Raw genomic sequence first — 20095 nt, forward strand, 5'->3', positions numbered from 1 at the left:
AAACTTGTAGTTTTGAGAGTCCCCCCGCCCCCTGCCAAGCTCTGCCGGAGAGACACCTGCCTCCTCTCCTGCATAAATCTGCTTTTCCACTCAGTTCTGCTTGCCTCCTTAATGGAAAATCAGTTCCTACGTCACACTTCACACTCACACGGCTTAGTCCACTCCGTTGAATGCGAATGTTTAGAATCCATTATGCACTAAGAAGCCTATGTTGCATATAGCTAGTTTCTAGAATTATCTTTGCCCAGAGAATTACTTGGTTGGCTAGTGAAGACTGCTCCTGTGAACTTGGAGTATCCAGTGGGGCCCCAGGAATGATTCCTGTGACTCATTAATGGCCATAGAGTCAACACTGACATTAAACAGCTTTTTGAACACCTCTAAGGAGACCCACTGGCTCCCTTGATAAAACCACATCCAGGTTCTTAGGGGAGCAAGGGACATTATCACCTGGGAAGGGCTGATCACACCCGGCAGAGATGGGTCACAGGTGGGCGTCCCAAAGGGAGAAGAACAGAGCCCAGATCAAGTCTCCCTCATTCTGTCTAGTCTCCTACCACCAGCCTTGGGGGTTAGGTTTAAGGAGGAAAGTCTATAGGTTTCCATCCAGTGCTGCTGGGGCCTGTGTAGCCCCAGGTTCTAGGGATGGTGGTAACTAGGGCAGTGTGGCCTGTAGGGGTGTCTGATCCAGTAAGAAGACACTGTTGCTCCTTCCCTGCCTTTCCGTCGTGGGACATGTTCAGGAGCCTTGTCTCACTAGCTACAGTGTCAGGGTCGTCACTGAAAGAGTGCGTGGTGTCTGGAGGGGGTGTGTGTGTGATTCTCTCCTCCAGTGCCTTCCGCTTCCAGGAAGTAGGACATAAAAACACAGGAGAAAGGGACTTTGATGATTCCAGAATAGAAACAGAGTGAGTGACATTTATAAAGGGCTTGGGCATCTGCCACTGAGCCAAAAGACGTGACCTGGGACTGTTTGCATGAACGTGGCTAGGTTGTGAGCTCAGATGGATGCAGAAGCCAGACAGAGAATCCAGGCACAAGAAACAGCCAGAGGAGAGGTGACAGAGCGTTGGAGCCTGGGATGAGCGCAGAGAGCACGGCTTGAAAGATTTCAAATTATACTCCAAAAGAAGACAGGCAGACTAAGGCTGTATTTCTAATTGTAAAATGCCCATAGCTCCTGTAAGGCTCAGTCCCCAGCATGAGAAAATTAAATATGAAATTAAGAATGACACTTTGAGGCATGTGGTGCTTGTGCCCAGGGCCACATGTGTTCTAAGCAGCCTGTCTGTCACTGAGCTAGGCTCCCAGCCCCCAAGAAAGAATTCTAAAACATTGTGTAAGTAGAACATCTGCAAGTTGGATTAGGTCTTTGGGAAGCCATTTGCAAATCCCTCACAAGACACTGGTTAGCTCTAACCTAAAGGAACTCAGACCCTTGTTGGGAAGCAAAACAGAGATGAAAAAAAGTTCCACAGGCATTGAGCATCTGTGGCAGACTGAGGGTGGCATGGCGGGGCGTGGTTACATGTAAGTGACTGGGTACTTAGATGTGTGTGGGCTGAAAGCACTTCAGGAAGTAGGAAGAACTTGGACCAGGTCATGAAGGGTGAACAGGACTCCATTAGCTGGAATCAAAGAAAGGACCTGGTGTAAGGAGAGACGGCAAGTGGAGGATGGTTGGCGTCGCCAGTCAGGACCCTGGTTTGCAGAGCTAAGCAATTGTCCATTCCACCTACAGACTGCCTTTAGTAACATTCTGGAGATTTGCGGTCAGCTCTCTAAGCTGCTGGTTCTAACTTGAAGCACTTCCCTATCCCTACACACAGTGCTTGGGCAAGTGAGAGGCTGTGATTATAGAAAACAGCGGGAGAGTAACAGCAGCCAGAGCCCTGTGTGGCCTTTGTGGACAGGGGAAAAGTCTCTGTTTAGATGAGCATCCTGATGAATAAGTTAGCATACAATGGAATGGGTTTCATTTGGGATTTTTACACACGTGTTGTATACTTTGCCCGCTTTTATGCCTGTTCCCTGTGATTCCCTGGTGTTCTTCTTCCCATCAAATAGCGTTCCCGTCAGCTTTCTTGTCATATTTGCTCTATTAGATCTTCCCCCCTCTTCCCTTAAGGTCTCCCCTTCCCTTTATATCACACACAAACAGGTACACACAGTAGATGCACATTTAAATCTAGAGTTTACATATAAGAGAATATTTGCAGTAGTCAACTATGCTTCTGGGTCTGGCCTGTCTGTCGCATTGCATGCTGGCCTTCAGTTGCTCCCTTTCCTCTGAAGGAGGACCATTCACCTTCCTTTCTGGGTGACTAAAATTCCACTGTGTGTACCACATTTCTGCCGCAGACCCTCTGGGCCCCTTTGTCTGCGTGGAACGGGTCTCTAGTGCATCAGATGGAATGACAGACAGATGCACACAGGAGAGGTTGTGTAGAATCTGAATGTAATTTGTCAAATCGAGCAGAAGAAAATAGGGAAGTTGGGTGACACACCAGCAAGGTACAAAGAGGTTACTGGATTCTTACACAAAACAGAGGAATACAAATACAGAAGGTCTAACAAGAACCACCTGGGATAGAATTCATTGTTAACAACTGGGATCAACAAGAGCTCCACCTAAGATTCACTTAATCTTAGAAGCCAGGGTCAAGGGCTTCGTGCCCTTGCCTTAGTTCCTATTTTAGTCTATTGTATAGTCCACCTTTCCCTTAGGCCATTGTAAATGTAAATGTGTGTGTGTGTGTGTGTGTGTGTGTGTGTGTGTGTGTGTGTGTGTGTGTGTGTATGGGTGTAACTCAGCTATCTATAGTTCTAAGTATCTATTCTGGTTCCTCTTTAGGTCTCAAACTTCCTTCTTCCTAGATGATGGTAAATTCCTGTGTAGGGCAGTGACTTAGCTTTTATTCAAAGTGATAGTGTAATATCAGAGGCAATTCTGAATGTCACTGAATAGCAACATTCTTACTGAATTCCAAGCCCATGGTCTGCTCAAGGACTTTCTAGGACTGTTGGAACACTGGTGAAGGCTTAGCTATGTCAGAATTCAATCTTAAAAGGCACTTATAATAAGATAATACTAAAAGAGAGCACGTGGATCCATACACCAGACTAACGCGGGAATGGAATATTAATGTATGGGTTAGAGAGAATGCCAGACTCCAGGAGGTGAGTTTCTGTGAAACTCTATGCCTCATGAGTGGCTTCCAGGCCTCTCGGCCTGTCAAGCTGACTCGACCAGAGTGTGTGGCAGTTTCTTCTTCCGTCTGCTTGTGGACATCTAGGCCTGTTCCATTTCTTACTGATGGTGAGTAGGGCTGAAGAAGGCATGGGTCTCCATGATGCATCAACTTATGTCCTTCCAGTGTATTCCTGGGAGTGGTCCGGCTGAGTCATGGTAGCTCTGTTTGTAATTTTTGAGGAACCAGACTAACTCCCATAGTGGCTCCTCCCATTTCTCTTCCCTCCAGGAGTGCTGGTGTCCTCTCACCACAGCCTTGGCATTGGTTGTTACTGGTTTTCTTGATAATGCTTATTCTGACTAGGGTGAGAGGGACTCTCAACACAGTTCAGATGGCTAAGAATGTTGAACACTTTCTCAAATATTTATTTGTATTTCTTCTTTTTGAGAACTTCCTGTCCAATTCATTAACCCCTTTATCAGTTGGAGGTATTTGGTTTTAATGTTTGAAGTTCTCTGTGTGTCACATTTGAATTCCTCATCTGATACATAGTTGCCAGAGATTTTCTTCTTCCACTCTGTAGGCTCCCATTTTTTTCTCTAGTGGTTATTTTGCTATGCTGGAAAATTTTAATTTCCTATTCCATCACATTTTTTTGATTTGTAGATCATCTTTAAAAAAAAAAAGATTATTTCTTTATTTTCTGTACACAATGCTATATCTGCATGCACACCTGCATGCCAGAAGAGGGCATCAGATCCCATTACAGATGGTTGTGAGCCACCCTGTGGTTGCTGGGAATTGAACTCAGGACCTCTGAAAGAGCAGTCAGTGCTCTTAACCACTGAGCCACCACCAATCATCCATTCTTAAAATCAAGTTTTTGGCTTGTTGTGAAGCCATCAGCTCTCTGTCACTGGAAGGCTGTCTGGCATTTGAAAAGGAGTGTCATGTCTGGAAAAGGATTGAGTTCAGTCTCTGAGAGTGATGCAGGACAAGCCGCTCCCTGAATCATTGACTTGGCAACCACTTGTACAACACTCTGCTGAGTGATGCGTACGGCAAGATACTCACCATCTTTGCCTTCAAGGCAGCTTACAGTCTAGCAAGGGGCTGAACACAAGACATTATCACCCAACTGAATAAGTAGGAACGCACTATGACTCAGTCCCTTGGAGAAAGAGTGTAAGCGCTGTTAGGAGAATGGAGACCTAACTTGAATTGGGTGACAGAACGGAAGGGCAGTCTGCAGAAGTGACTCCAAACCTCAGCTGATTGTAGAGCAGAAGTTAGTTGCCAGGGAAGGACAGTGGGGTTAGGAAATAAGAGAAGGGGAGGACCGGTAGAAAGATGTATCCCTCCTAACCTCTTCTAGCCCTTCTAATCCCTGTCAGCCCTAAAGCCCACCAAGCAGTAGACGGTATGACTGTGAGGCTGTAAAGAACACTGAGAGGTGGTATAGGGACGGAGAAAAGAAAGTCTTTAACTTCAGTAAGAGTGTTCAGGGACGCTGGGGAGAAGCCTCAATTGACAAAGGGCTCTCCATGCAAGCATGGACTTGGGTTTTTATCAGCACTCACGTGAAAACCCTGGGTACGGCAGTGTGTGCCTGCAACCCTGACACTGGGGAAGTAGAAACAGGAGGATCTCCGGGGTGCTTGCCACCCGGTGTCACCAAACTGGAAGCTTCAGTTTTAGTGAGAGACCCTGTCTCAACAGATAACGGTAGTGAGCAATGAGGAAAACACCCCATGTCTCCAGCCTCAAGGAGTAAGCACACACGTGGAAGTGCAAGCACACACGTGGAAGTGCATGCGCATATGCGAGGAATATTCAGGCTAAAACCTTCTCTGGATATACATCTGAACATGGACTCTACTTTCAAGTCATTTATGTCAAACCAAAATGCAAGTTAGAAAACCATCCATGAGCCTCCCTAACCTAACCTTTAAGGATGGGAAGCCCCTGAAAAACAGGAGCTCAATAAAAGAAGCCACTGTGTTAGAGCATCGCCCTCCTGCATCCTGCAGGACCATATCTGGCACGGTGACTCCCTCTGGTAGCAGCCCCAGGCTGTGGGTGCACCTCAGCCCCCCTGGGGAGAGCTGTCTCTTTCACATCCTGAGGTCCAGTTTTGACAGAAGTGAAATGCCTTAGACCTAGGAATAATAAATCCTTCTGGCCAACCAAAAAGTGTTTAATTCCTAAAGGACAAGCTGAATCGAGCCACTTCTAGCCAGGGGCGACTGGGGACTTAATTCTTCAAGTGTAGCAATCTGGATGATCTGAGAGCTTTGAGTTTAAGGGTAATTGCTCAATTTTCTATCCATGTCAACAGGGAAAATAGGTAAAAGTGGCTGAACACAGCTACGCAATGAGGCTGGAAGGAGATGTGGGTGAGTGCTGTCAGCGGAATTGGAAATGCGCTATCTCTAGAGGGCTATCTCTGAGCCGACCCCTGACTCTTGCTCCCCCATCATCTTCCCTGGGCTTTTCAGCCTCTCTTTTGGGTGCTGTCTCATTCTTGCTTAACCCTTCCACCACATCCTGCATCCCTCCTGCAAACAGCAGAGTCACTTGGAGCCTGAAGAGCTTGGACGAAGAAAAGGAGAAAGTGGAAAGATTTCTTTCGAGGCCAGTCTGGTCTACAGAGTGAGTTCCAGGACAGCCAGGGCTACACAGAGAAACCCTGTCTCGAAAGAAAGGGAGGGAGGGAAGGGTGGGAGGGAGGGAGGGAGGGGGAGGGAGAGAGAGAGAGAGAGAGAGAGAGAGAGAGAGAGAGAGAAACAGATAAGATGGAGCCTCGATTCCTCCCATGCTCAGTGAGAGCAGTCTTCGTGTGTCGCCTGCCTTGCTTAGCTTCATGCAGCTTGTGGCATTTCCTAGCTGCCTCCTAAGCCTGCTTGCTTTTGCTTTGTGTTCATAATTTTAGTTAAGCAATAGTAATTGATACTGGTTAGTAGTCCATTCTGTCACCGTTCACGCCTTCCCTGCCTCAGCAGGTAACAGCAGGTAACTGCAGCCAGCACAGAGGTTGTGAGCCAAGAACGGGCTGCCCTCCCTTTGCTCTGTGCCTTACTTTGTTTATAGGATATTGGGTAAGAATGTTGAAACAGAAACCAATCCCACAGGAAAGAGCATTGATAATACAGCTTGTGTCCACCGTCGTGCTAACTGCCTCACCTGTGGAGGCACTGTGTGTGCACACCGAGGTGCACTTCAGCCTCTCACAGAGGAGGAAGTGAGAGCTTTGCAGTGTATAACTCACCTAGATGGGACCTAGTAAATAAGCTGGCACTGACAAATTAGCAACCAGCTCCTCCAGAGGACGAAAACCAGTCGGAAGGGCAGTGCCTGCCAGGTTCTGTGTGCCGTGTTGGGACAGTACTGGCAGACCTGGGACAGTTGGGCACACCCTCATGGCAGATTCTGACCCACTGTGTAGGCGCCTAGCTGCAACGATGGCGAAGGCACAGCTAGAGCAGTCCGTGGGACGTGCTGAGTCCTAGGTGCTTGGTAGCCTTGTTTCCAGTGTTACTTATGGTGGTGTCCTCATTGACATTTGTGTTTGACACCCTGGTTTTAATCAGTGTACTGATATATACTGGTTTTCTACTTGACAAACAAGACCCACAATCACCCTAGAGGCAGGCAGGCATGGCTGCAAGACCCTCTAGATGAGAGGAATTGTGGCAGGAAGACCCACCCACCCACCCTGCTGGACTGCATAAAAAGGAGACAGCTAGAGGAGCAGTAGCAGCCATTTCTCTCTGCCTTCCTAACTGTGGAGGCAAAGCGAGTAGCCACCTCAGGCCCTGCTGAGCAGCCACCTCAGGCTCTGGCTGGCTCATCTCCTTGTCACCAGGGACTGTACCCTCAGATTGTGAGCCAAGATAAATCCTTTTCCGAGTTGCTTCTTGTTGCGTGTCTTGTCACAGCAACAGGGAAAGTAGCTACACTGTCATCTTTCCCTTACTATAATGAAATATCTGAGATAATGAACTTAGGAAGAGAAAAGGTTTGTTAGGGTTCATGATTTTGGACATCCAGTCTAAGATGAGCCCCATAGCTTTGGGCCCCTAGAGGGGGTTCTGCATAGCAATGGCAAGAAGTACACAGTAGACTCCTGTTGCTGCAACTGGCAAAGCCCAGAAAGATAGACAGACAGACAGAGACATACAGACAGACAGCTCTGTGTCTGAGCCGTATCCTGAAGTTTCCAGTCACAAATGTATTCCTCACTTCTGAGTCACCATGACTATAGTATAAGCTGGAATTTATTTTGGCTCACAGTTTTGGAGGGTCTCAGTCCATCACGGAGGAGAAACATGATGAGGCAGTTAAGGTCACAGTGGTAGAAGTATGTGCAGGTGTTGTGGTGGCTTTTTACATCATGGTGCACCAATGATGATATAATTTGCAAAGACCTGTCACCAATAACCTACTTCTTCCAGATGAGCAATACCTCCTCAAGGCCCCATAGGTTCATAGTAACACTGCCAGCTGGAGAATGGTATTCATAGCTGGGAACCTGTGGGGACACTTCTCATTCAAACCCTAATAGACTCACCAGAGTTGCTGTCATCACATCTCCGTCTGAACGAAGCACAGTCAACAACCACTTTCTCTTGGGTTGCAGTCTTTGTTCACATGAACAGGTTACTGGCGTGTCCCCATCTGAAGGGGCAGGATGAGAGTGAAAGCTTTGTACCATGTATGCATGCATGGTTTTTATGAAGCAGGTTGTGTGACCTTCCTCCAGGAGCATGGGGAGAGAGCATCGTCAACAGTGAAATGAGGGATAGGATTCATAGCAGGTCACCCAACATTCAGCTGACAAGTGAGGGTATGTGTTCTCAGCTCCTGATTTATTCTTCATGAGGACAGAAGGTAGACTCTAAGTAGGATAGAATTACCTCCGATGTAATTCTCTAAGGCTGTCCACATGTGGCTGAGTGGTCGTTCCACTCTTAGAGCCAGATGCAGTCCCTCTTCCACAATTGTGAAGGGAGTGGGCAGCTGTGGCACAAGAGTAGAAGAGCCCTTCTGTGTAGCCAGCTCCTCTTAGAGACAGCAGCCCCTACACAGAGGCTCTAAGCTCCTTGTGTGTATGTGACCAGGAGAAAGAGGCTCACTGTCCTAGGACCTTTTTCAAATGATGGGAATTGTGTAAACAAAAAGCCCAGTATTCTCTACAGCGAAGAGAACCCTGGCTCCAGAGCTGCAACCAAAGCCCAGCAGGTTATGGTCTTGGATGGTGGTGATTGCCCATACACCCTCATTAGATGGTTGGGTGGTGGTGATTGCCCATACACCCTCATTAGATGGTTGGTTGCTCCTGTGACAACCTGGCTGCCTGGTATTGCCTAGGAGAAATGGAAAGGGTGAGGTGTGTCTGTGTGTCTAAGGTTAGACATGGGATATCACCTCGCCTTTGCTTGGAAAGTGTTTTTTCTTCCCTTCTGACACAAATGGACATTTGTAAGAACAAATAAATCCTGAGCCAGCCAAACCCCCAGGTGGCCAAAATCTGGGGAGGAAGTAAAAGGTGATCTTCCCCCCCCCCCCGCCCCAACCCTTGCACGAGGTGAATCTAACCGAGTGGTGGATCTTTCTTCCTAGTGTTAGCCTCCCCAGCTTTCTGAAACTTTATTGCCAGTCACCGGCCATGGGACGATACACACCCGCTGGAGGACAGTTTGATTCCTGAGTCCGTAAGTGTGGTTGACGGACTAGGTTTACCTAAAAGACCCTTTAAGAGAAAGCTCTTGAAGGATGATTACAGATTTGAGACACCATCATTTAAAAGTGCCCGAGGCAAACTCTTTTGAAAATTGCAGCAGCTGAGGGGACAGAGAGAGAACCACACAGCCCTTGATTGTTGCGTTGTTCCCTCCGGACCCGTGCTCCCCTCCCCCTCTGTTTCTCATCTGATAAGAGAGAGCAGCACTAAGACTCCTCATCTATCTTATGAAAATCCGATTCGGAATGGCTGTGATCAAAACCAGCTGGCTGTCACCAGCAGTGGCCTCGCGTGGAGGGAGCTGCTCAGAGGCGTTCCGTATGTGGGGTGTCACGGGTGGCATCGATCAAAGGAGCATTTTTTTTTTTAATAAATATATATAAGGAAAAACACAAAACCTAAGGATTTGGAATGAAAGCAGTGTAGTTTGTCTTGTTTTTTCCCCGGGAACATGAAGAGGATGAAATAGAATCCGATATGCCCGGTTTCTAACACACTTCTGCGATGGCGTTCTCACCACACTGACACTGTGTCCCTCATCCCGGGCCTCACTGAGGAGCCCCTCAGCCTCCCTTCCTTCCAGCCACACATTCTTTTATTATCTTTAAAGTTCTTCCTCCCTCCTTATCCTCAACACAGGCCTGCAGATAAAAGCTGGAGGAAGCCGCCAGGCAGCTCTGAGGAGCCTGTCCCTCATTTCTTCAGCTGCCAGTCACCAGTGGGATGACAGTCCCAAGAGGCCACCCTAAAATGTACCACTTAGGTCTTCTCAGAATTGAGTCCCGTAAAGCCCTGGCTCTTTGCGACTGAGAATCCTCTTGGGCTAACTTGTTTCCCATGAGTGCTGCCCTGGAATCAATCCCAGAGCTCAACCCTGGTTGTTGGTCATCCTCTCTGCCCATCACTGATTCCTTTAGAGCTCTGGGTAGGCTTGGGGGGGGGGAGTGGTTTGCAGAAGGGAGTGGCAGTGAAGGAATTTTGTGCGGGTGTCTAAGAGCTCCTGCAGAAACGTGGTGACACCCCTCTGTGGTGCACCATGCGATGCCACAACTCATCTATCTGAAGGCTCTCAGCAAACCCCTTCTCTGCTGCTGATATTCCAAGAGCCACAGGCCGTCGCAGGAGCCAGGCACTTGCCAGAGTGTCCTTTTTGACCTTCCTGCTCTCAAGGTCTACTCCACCTCCCCAGCAGCACAGGAGAGTTTTGGTTTAGTAGGAACACATGGCACGTCACTGTGGGGCGAAGCATCTGCTCTCTGTCTTCTATCGCAGGCCTCCTCAGGAAGCTGCCCGAGCAGGGCTCTGTCTCCAGCCACCCTCTTGCCTGCAGTCAGCCCTGGTCCTGGGGTTTGTTGTGTGACTCTGTGACCTCTGCCACCATTTCTGCATTCTTCACTTCATCTGCCCCTAATGAGGACAGCCTGGACCCTGTGTTAAGGAGTAGCAATCACAAGGGACAAGCCTGCAGACAGCAGGCCTGCTGGGGACCTGGGGACCTCATCCCCTGATATGGGCAGTACAGGGGGAGCACTCAGGACCCCTCCGAGACCTCTCTCCCTTGTTCCTCGGGTGTTTGAAGCCTGTTGCCTACTGCTTTCTCCCTTTTCTTTTCCCTTTTAAAAAATTCTCCATTTTTTCACTTAGAAAAAAAATTATTTATACGATTGAGATCCACTAATTAAAGCCATTTTCTGGTATTTGGTTACTGGAGCGTTTGATGTCTCTCTGACAAGACCATGAAATGCATGGGGTGTCCACAGGGACAGAATTTGCTGAACACGGCTCTTTGTAAATGAGGGGACACAGTGTCGCAGCAGCTCATGAATATGAAACGCCCACGATGCCACCTCAGTGGACTTGGGAACACAGATGAATCCTGTCATGTGCTAAATGAGACCAATTTCTTTCACTTAACTTCATCTTCAATCAGACCTTCTTCCGTTTGCCTGCTTAAAATTCCCCATCCGTGATGCAGAAGGTAACAGCATTCAGTAAAACAAAGTTTTCAGCTACCGAGAAAAGGCGCAGCGATCCCTGTCTCAGGTCACCATGTGCTAAGAACATGGCCGTCGACACAGTCGCCCAGATTTCTTTTCTGTGGATTGGCTGCTGAGCTTGTCGAACTCTGAATGCTGGCCATGAGCCCTAACAGCCCATGAAGTCCCTGTAGCCAGGTCACAGAGTGGGAAAGAAGTTTGCCAAGAGGCGTGTGTTCCATGCAGTTAGCAGATGAAGCCGTGGGGACAGATGTTGTCATGAACACCGTAAAGGATCTGGGGAAGTGGGGATGTCAAGGCGAGAATGTGTTAAAATAGTGAAGAGATGCTACTGTGTCCTGTAGAAACCTAACAAGGCATGTAGAAATCCCCAGCCGAGAAACCCAGCAGGGCCAGGATAAAACTTGGTGTAGAACATTTGCCATGAGTGTACCGGGCCCAGGCTTGGTCCCCAGAACTAACAGGAAAGCCAGCTCAGTAAGAAGCAGAACCCAAGTCCTGGCCAGGACCCAGAGGCCACACACAGGGGCCTGCTGTGTTTCCTGTCTGGGAAAAGCCTGTGAGGTGTTCGAGCTGTACTCGGGAGCAGAGTCCGCCATAAAACTTGCTTTCTGCTGGTGACGTGGCTAAGACATGTAATCCCAACACTTTGAGAACTGAAGCAGGGAGATTCCTGTGAATTTGAGGCCAGTTTGAGCTAGAGGGAGACCCTGTCACAAAAGGCCAAAGCTCAGGGCAGGTGATTGTAGTCTGTCCTAGTGCAAACTGATGGGAGCAGCAGCTTCCACCTCGGCCGTTGTGGACACTTGGAACAGCCTCACCTGAAGCAGCAGTTGAGGTCTTCATTGTCAGGCCGAGAGAGTAGGAGAGTCTGAAGTAAGTGTCTGAGTGTAATGATGCTGTCCATGGTAAAAATGTTTCGGGGTAAAAGGTGACTTCTCACCTGGTGAAGCCAGTCCTAATTGGTGTACTTGTGGCACGTACATTTATGAATTGATTTTATATTTGTCTGTTTATCTATGTACTTTTGTGGTTGGGCTTAGACCTAGGCCTTTGTGCATGCTTGGCAGGACTTCTTCCTACCAAGCTCTGTGTCTGCAGCCACACACTTAGTTTCAGTGATCGTAGCTGATTGTGTGGATCCAGGGGGTAGCAGCATTCTAGGTTTTGGGGTGTGTGTGTGTGCGTGTGTGTGTGTGTGTGTGTGTGTGTGAGAGAGAGAGAGAGAGAGAGAGAGAGAGAGGGAGGAGTGAGTTATCTTCCTTTGTGAAGCAGAGCTTCCAGAATATGGAGATCAGCGAAGAACAGTGTGACCCTAGCCTCAGACGGAGCCAGGCGGTCCATAGTGGGCCCAGATGAACAGCTCTACTTTTGTCCCCAATCATCCATTGTTCCCAGCAGGTCTGGCAGATACAAGCCAGCCAAAGCCATCGCTGTGATATTTTGAAATCCAGGAAGTATCCAAGGGTCATTGTTGGTCGGCCTGTAGAACAAATCCTCCTGTGTACTGCAGACCGCAGTGGCGCTCCATTGGCCTGTAGTCAGAAGACCGTAAAGGAGATGGACTGGGCCCTTCCCTGTGCCCTGTGCATGACTGGGCATTTGAGGGGCATCCACTGATTCATTTCTTCTCAGCCCGTCTTTATTTTGCTATTATTTATTTGCAGACATACCTTTGACCCCAGCTAGTTTCCCATGCAGGTGGGAGGCACAGGGTATATTCCACTTACGCTGCTTCCTGCAGACCACCATCATGTCCCTCTGAAGTCGCAAATGAATTATGAAAGGACCACATATGAAACTTTTAATTCTGCCCATGGGACTTAGTTGGTCACAAAGCAAAGGCTGTGCATCTCCCTCACTGCCCACCCCCCCCCCATCCTCCGGGTATATCACTTGTTGTATGCAGAGCCCCCGTGGCAGTTTGGCCATGCTTGGTCTGTTGTGGTTTCCATAATGTGTACACAGCAAGCAGCCAACACCTGCTTTCTCGCTGGCTCTGCATGTCCTTCCTCTCCTGGAACTATATGCTCTCTCCTGCCAAGCCAGGCCCATGCCTTCTGGGCCCCACGCCCCAGCCACCCCAACACACCTTCAGGGCTGTAAGGTATGTCCCCTCCTGAATGACCTTCATAGTGTCCCTGCCAGACTTCATCTTGCTTCTCTTCCAGTTCTCAGCTGCTCTATCCCCACCTCCAGCAGACCTTCCTTAACTCCTTACCCCGCACCCCAGACTCCAAACCAGATCCCCTGTGGACTGGGTTGCATGCATTCCAGGGCATGCACTTAGAATACTAGATGGCTGTTGGAAAGGGTACTTACTATCCACCTGTGCATCCAGAAGGAACTACAGTACTTTAAAAAGACAGATGTGCTGTGGTGGGCTTGATTTCTCCATAAATCCATACAGGGTTAATGGATTACCTTTGAGGAAAGGCTTGCCAAAGGAAGGTAAACTTTCCATGTTAAACTTCACTACAGCATCCATAATGTGGCTTTCACTATTCGGTCTCCCAGTCGCTTTCTCTTAGAACAAAGTCACTTTCCTTCCTAGTGTGTGTGCTTATTTGTAAGCAGGATATTTGTTTCTGTTCATTACCCTTGTCTGGCTGGTGCTTCATGAAGACTAGGGCCGTGTGTGTCTTGTCTGCTGCTGCCTCTGCCTGGACCTAGTGTGATACCTTTCACACATTGGACGCTCAGCCACTGTGCCTCAGATCTACAAGTTGATGGATGGGTGGGTGATCAGACTGGACAAAGAAGTGGACAATATTTTCTACAGTTAGACTGAGCAGGCACCGTGTGGAGCAGAGAAATAGCTTGCACAGTTTGCTGAGATGGCTAATATAGGCAGAAAGGGAATACACAAGGCAAAGAACGACACCTTAGGGCTCTGGCCTAGAGCTGTGCAGCAGATGCTGAGGGGCAGGGAGACTACCCGTGCCCCAGTTCCAAGTAGGGAGTTGAGAGATGAGTTCTGGAGAAGGAGAGGGGAGTGCTTCTCTGACTGGTGAAGGTGCCCAGCCCCCTTCCCCGAGTTTTGTAAGACACATGGGGTGGTATCTCTGGGTTTCTAGGGTACAGGTGTGCTTTTCCCATGTTTTGGACAGTGGCAAGTCAGTCACTTCAGTGGAGACTAAGCTTATTTAGATCTGGGGACCCAGAATCTTTGTTTGTTGGAGTTTTCTTGGCCCTCCACTGTATGAGAAGTGTCTTTGGAGGTGAGAGGCCTTACTTTAGGAAGGAAAGCTTCCTAGTTTGAGAGAGCCTGGCTCTGTGGCCGGTTAGGGCTTCATCTCACACAGCCTGCTTCACCTCCATGCTCTCTTCTAAAAGCCTTCCCCTCATTAGCAGGACTGAGTGAGGAAATTAGCACAGGGCCACAGCCGCTATGTGTCGGTCCTACCAGCTGCCAGCCCTTGGCGCTGCTCTCCGACTAGTGCATGTGTACATAGATCTGCATCACGAATAGGTGTCAGTTTTTGTGACACCACACACTGTCCTTTCTGTGTCTGACCGAACCAAGCCCAACGGTTCCTCTCTCAGCTGCCCTCCCAGAAGCCATGCTCCTGGGGCTGAGTGTCTCCTCTCTCTCTCTTTATGTTTGTCCATGGAGAGTCACCCAATAAATAGCATGTTCCGTTATTGCATTCCATACTCACAGTGGCCAAAGAGCCAGAAGCGGTCATGACCTTCATTTTATAGATGAAGAAACTGAGGCAAAAGGGCATAAGGCACACAGTTAGTGTACAGTGGAGCCTGGATTCAGACTCCTGACTCCAGGACATGTGCTCTGCGCACCGTCTCACCTGCCTCTCCCCCACTGCCACTGCTTTTCAAGGAGCAGCGGAGGAGAAAAGGAGGCCAAGGTAGATGGAGTTACTGGTGTTTAGAAACAGTAGCAGACTGACCGGGGACATAGTTCAGTGGGAGAGAGCTTACCTGACACTCAAAGAGCCCTGGTTATGGCCTTAGTGCTGCACTAAAGGATGTAACTAAACTTCTCAGCAGCACCAAACTGACTCCTCCCTTCCCTCTAGTCACTCTTGGCACGAGTGTTCTCAAAGTGTCAAATTACAACCCCGTGTGTGCTGGTTGTGTGTGTGGTGTGCATGTGTGTGTGGCGTGCATGTGTGTGTGTGTGTGTGTGCTCACATGTATGTGCATGCACACATGCCTAAGCACATGGAAGCCAGAGGTCAACACGAGGTGCCTTCCTTTGTCACTCTCCATGGGACCTGGAGTTCACTGATTGGCCAAGCTCCAAGGATCTGCTAGTCCCCACCTCCAACACTTGGGTTACAACTGAAGCTCCTAGCTTTCTCACCGCTGCTGAGGATCTGGAATGGTTCACAGATTCAAGAGCACTGGCTGCTCTTCCAGAGGGTTCGTTTCTCTGCCCACAGTCATCTGTGAGTCTAATTCTGGGGGATCTGACTTTACTCAGGCACCAGGCCCACGTGCTCCAGCCCTAACGATGCAGATTTCTGCAGTCTGTGTTCCCTCCCTCCTTCCCTCCCTTCTTCCCTCCCTTTCTCTCTCTCTCTCCTTCCCTCCCTTTCTCTCTCTCCCTTCCCCCTCTCCCTCCCTCTCTTCCCCTTGCTCTCTCCCTTTCCTTTCTCCCTCCCTCTCTTCCCCTCTCTTTCTCTCTGGCTTTGTTCATGGTATCTGTGACCAAGGAGGTAAGGGAAGGAAAGAAAATGCAAACGGATTTCCCAGAACATCCCCCTGAACACATAAGCAGGCACTTGTCTGTGACTGTAAATCCAAAACTCCTAAAATATGAAGTTCTTTGAAGTTTGCCCAAAACCTGCTCCATGGCCACCTGTCCCACTGGGAGCCGGGAATTGGATAGCCCAGCTCTGCTGCGATAGCGCAAGCTGTCACTGCACCGGAATGTTCCAGCTTGTCTTGGCCTGGCTGTCATCGCTGGCTCCGTCCCACTCAGGCACTTCACCGGGTTCTACTGGGCACCAGGCTTCCAATTAGAGCGAAGCCCCACTGTGTGGCCAGCCCCACCAGTGCCACTCTGAGCGGCCTTTTGCCAAGGCCCGCGCTGACCTCTGATCTGTCGCAGATGGGCAGGCCCCACGCTCCCTTGTGCACATTTGGAGGAGGGGAGTGGGGCCCAACAGGAAAGCCCACGGGGAGTGACAGTGAATGCTGAGCAGAAGTGTAATTCCTCAGAGCTTGAAGAGGCCAGGCTGAGCTGACAGGGCCCAAATGCTGGAGTTGTGGAGGGAAAGGGGACTTGGGGAAGACCCCATCCCGAGCCCCAGCTCAGCGTGGGCCATTTCTCAACAACTCCTGAATATTCATCTCAGGCTGGACTCCACAGCCAAGGAGAGCCAACAGTGAGCTGCTGACTGGCCCACTCTAAAACTGTCACTCTGTGGATGGCACAGGGCACCGCCAGCTTTCCTGTCCCTCTGCCGGATGGACCGTGCAGCCTTAGCCAGGGAGCCCACCACCAGGCCGCACTGATTGTGGAAGAATGAAAAAAGAAATCTAAATTCCTATTAGTTTTAGAAATGGAATTGTGGGGAATACCATGACTTGTGTTTTTAACAGGGCAGAGAGATAGAATCCAAGGTTGAATGAGCCCCCTTGTAGATACAGGACTTGCTGAATATTGCTCAGTATTGGGGGCTGGGTACGTGTCTCTTGTTTATTTATTGGCAGTTTCTCTTATTTTTAGCCCTCTTTACCAAGGGACCCCTCTCTGTCCCTTTCTCTGTGTTTTGTTTTCCGTGTCACTCCTCTCCTGTGCTCACTCTCCCTTCCTGGGTACAATGAGTCTGAAGCCTGCTGTTGGAAATAGTAATAAAGACATTTATGTACTCTTGGCTTAGCTTGACTAGAGCAGTCACAGCATCTGAATAATGACGAGGCCAGAAGTGGCAGGAATCTTACCAGCTGTTCTTGGAATGGCCCTGTGCCGCTTTTGGAAATAAAATTGCATCTAGCCCATGGAAGTGCTGGCCTTCCTTCTGGGATGACCTCTTGGTTATATATCTGCAGTTGGTTTAGGGTCCTAGGAACGCCTCCCCTGTGTGGTTTTTCTTCTTGCCCCACCTCTTTTTTTCTTTGCTCTGATCAATTCAAACAAACAAACAAACAAACAACCCTAAACTGGCCTTTGATAGTCATTTGGAGGAAATGTATCTTTATCTTTCTGGACACTCTTTGGCAACTTAAGCATATTGCCCTAATGAAGTGACAGACCTGTCTCTCACTTCTCTCCTGTTTGTGTGACATTGTTAGGCTGATGCGGGGGGGGGGGGGGGCAGCCTCATATCTCTGCACATGTCTGTAATGTGTCTGAAGAGTTCCGAGAGGAAAACCTCCTGGAGAGAGTGGGACCACTGAACTAGTGTCACAGTGGGCCTGGCCAGTGGCAGCCCTGATCTCTGACAGTGTCAGGAGTGGGTTCTCTGACCAAAGTGTCCTCCAGAGGTAACCATGCACATGGGATAACTGCTCTCTGGAGCTAGTACGTGTGTAGATCTGCATCTCTTCTGCTTGTGACACCACACACTGTCATTTCTGTGTCTGACTGTGCCAAGCCCACTGGTTTCACCCTCATCTGCCCTCCTAGAAGCCATGTTCCAAGGGCTGAGAGATGTAAACATTCTCCATGGAGATCCACCCCGGGCCCCTTCCCTGATGTCTTAGTTACAGTTTCTATTGCTATGAAGAGACACCATGACCAAGGCGACTCTTATAAAGGCAAACATTTCATTGGGGCTGGCTCACAGGTTCAGAGGTTCTGTCCATTATCATCATGGCAGGAAGCATGGCAGGGAAGGCGCGGTGCGGGAGGAGCTGAGAATTCTACATCTTCTTCCAAAGGAAGAAAAGAGTAGGCTGTCTTCCAGGCAGCTAGGAGAAGAGTCTCCAAGCCCACCCCCACAGTGACACACTTCCTCCAACACGGCCTCCTAATAGTGCCACTCCCTGGGCCAAGCGTATTCAAACCACCACACCTGAGTTTGAATATGCATCAGAGTTACTGAAGAAAACTCCAGGGAGACACAAGTACAGAGCCCACTAGCAGGAGCCCCTCCTGCACATTCTCAGAGATGGCTGTGGCGCAGAAATGGATGCAGCTCCATGTTTGAGTGCCTGAGTGCCTGGCGTGTGGAGGCTCACTAAGCAGGCAGGGGCCATGGCCATGCTGTATACTGTGCCGCTCCACCTTCCTTGCAGATATTCCTGTGATCCCAGACCTGGAAGATGTGCAGGAGGAAGACTTTGTGCTACAGGTGGCGTCTCCTCCAAGGTAGGTGAAGCTAGGTGTGGAGTTGGTGGGGAAGCCCAGAACATGCACATGGGTACGCTCCAAGTGCCGTCTGCAGCAGGCCTTTCTAGTCTCTCTGAAAAGCGGTTCCATTCTGTTCTTCACACTCTCCTGGGACATTTTGTCTGCACAGAAGGTTCTAGACGTAGTAGTTGGTCAGGTTCTCTCCTGGAACCAGTGCTGCCTGTGGCTCTTTCATTCCTTTCCTTCAGTATCCAGGTAAACCGAGTGATGACCTACCGTGACCTGGACAATGACCTCATGAAGTACTCGGCCTTTCAGACTTTGGTGAGCGGCCCCACCTCTGCCCAGCTTCAGGACCTCCATGGGGAAAGTTCTCAGTTCCTCCAGATCCGTGCACACTCCTCCACATCACTGAGGCTGCCAAGAAATGCTGGCAGTGACATCCCTGGCCATCTCCATAGGCCATAGACTCCTGTTCCAGGCTCCCAGCCACTCTGGCCATCCTCATGGCACACGATAGCTACCTAATGGCTGCCCTGTTGCCATCTGCCCTTATGAGACACATTCTGGCCTCCTGTTGTTGGTTTTCCCTAGTGAGCCCAGTGCTAAGGATGCCAGTCTCCCTTCTCCCCATGGCCATGCCTTTCACTCAGGGATTTGTTCTTTGATCAAGGCTTCCTGGGATCTCAGTTTGGGGTATTCTGCCATATGCAAGTACCTCTACTGTGTAGAAGCAATGCTGAAGCCCCCAAGGGTCCAGCCTGGCTTTTTGTGCATTTGCAGGATGGAGAAATTGACCTGAAACTCCTCACCAAAGTGCTGGCCCCAGAGCATGAAGTGCGAGAGGTAAGGTGCTCCCCTGGCCCTGTACCTGGCTCCTCCCCTGGCTTAGCCTGCAACTTCCTGCGCAGGGTGGGAAGTCGGCTGGAGGGAAGGCTTTTCTCTCTCTTACCTAGCAATCTTCATCTTGGCAGGATGATGTGGGCTGGGACTGGGACCATCTGTACACCGAGGTGTCCTCAGAGCTCCTCACTGAGTGGGACCTGCTGCGGGCAGAGAAGGAGGATCCTGTGGGACCATCTAGGTACATCTGACCCAGGAGCATCACTGAGCATTTGAACAAATGCAAGAAGTCTCAAACCAAGAGAGCTTGCAAGCAGCTTACAGTTTTTATACGGAACATTTTGTAATAGAATATTTATTTTCAGTAGGACACATCTGAGCAGTCTAATTCAATAAATGACTTTATTCTGTGAGCATTTCTTCCATTCTGTCCAGCACCATCTTAGACTCATGAGTGATGGAAGGCAACATTTTCCTTTTCTTCTCTTTTCTTTTCTTTTTGTGATGTTGCTGTTGTTTGAGATCAGGTCCCACTATACAGAAGGGACTCCCCTTGAACTTCTGATTCTCCTAACTCAGTCTCCCAAGTGCTGGAACTACAGGCATGACATCATGTGTGGCAGGAAGGTGACTTTTAAACAATAAGGACTCCAAACTGTACACAATTAAAGAAGGGGAAGCTGTGTGTGGTGGGGATGGAGCGGTTGCCACTCCTGTGCTTCAGCTTCCCTGTGCCCACCGTGCCCTCTCAGTGAGGGTCAGGCTATGATCATGAGAGGGCCTCAGCAGGATAGGCAGCTGCTCAGACTACCCTCTCCTTTCTCCCTTCTGCCCGAGGATCCCAAGAGCCTCCTGCTGGTTCAAGTTGGGAGGCTCCATCATGGCACCCCTAAGAAGCCCCCAAGAAGCACTCTGTTGGAGAGCCAGCCCCCCCGCCCTTCCCCCCACGCCCCTGCTTTCAGTTGCCTCTGACTCTCCTGGCACAGCATGGCTGGCTGGCCTCTGATCCCTAGCCTCACTGCCTGCTTCAGATTGTGCTGATGTGGACAGCTAG

At 49.5% G+C, this 20095-nt stretch overlaps 1 protein-coding gene across 2 annotated transcripts in view; it reads left to right on the forward strand.

Moving 5' to 3' along the window:
- Ift43 (intraflagellar transport 43) overlaps positions 1-19454 on the forward strand; it is a 79899-nt gene extending 60445 nt beyond the window's left edge. For both annotated transcript variants that reach the window (NM_001199843.1, NM_029601.3), the window contains 4 exons: positions 18144-18216; positions 18447-18522; positions 18982-19044; positions 19173-19454. In NM_001199843.1, the coding sequence (NP_001186772.1) occupies positions 18144-18216; positions 18447-18522; positions 18982-19044; positions 19173-19292 (332 nt within the window). In that variant the 3' untranslated portion in view covers positions 19293-19454. The remainder of the gene's footprint in view (positions 1-18143; positions 18217-18446; positions 18523-18981; positions 19045-19172) is intronic.
- The last annotated feature ends 641 nt before the right edge of the window (positions 19455-20095 follow it).

This window comes from Mus musculus, chromosome 12 (assembly GCF_000001635.26).
Source record: "Mus musculus strain C57BL/6J chromosome 12, GRCm38.p6 C57BL/6J".
Classification (NCBI taxonomy): Eukaryota; Metazoa; Chordata; class Mammalia; order Rodentia; family Muridae; genus Mus; species Mus musculus.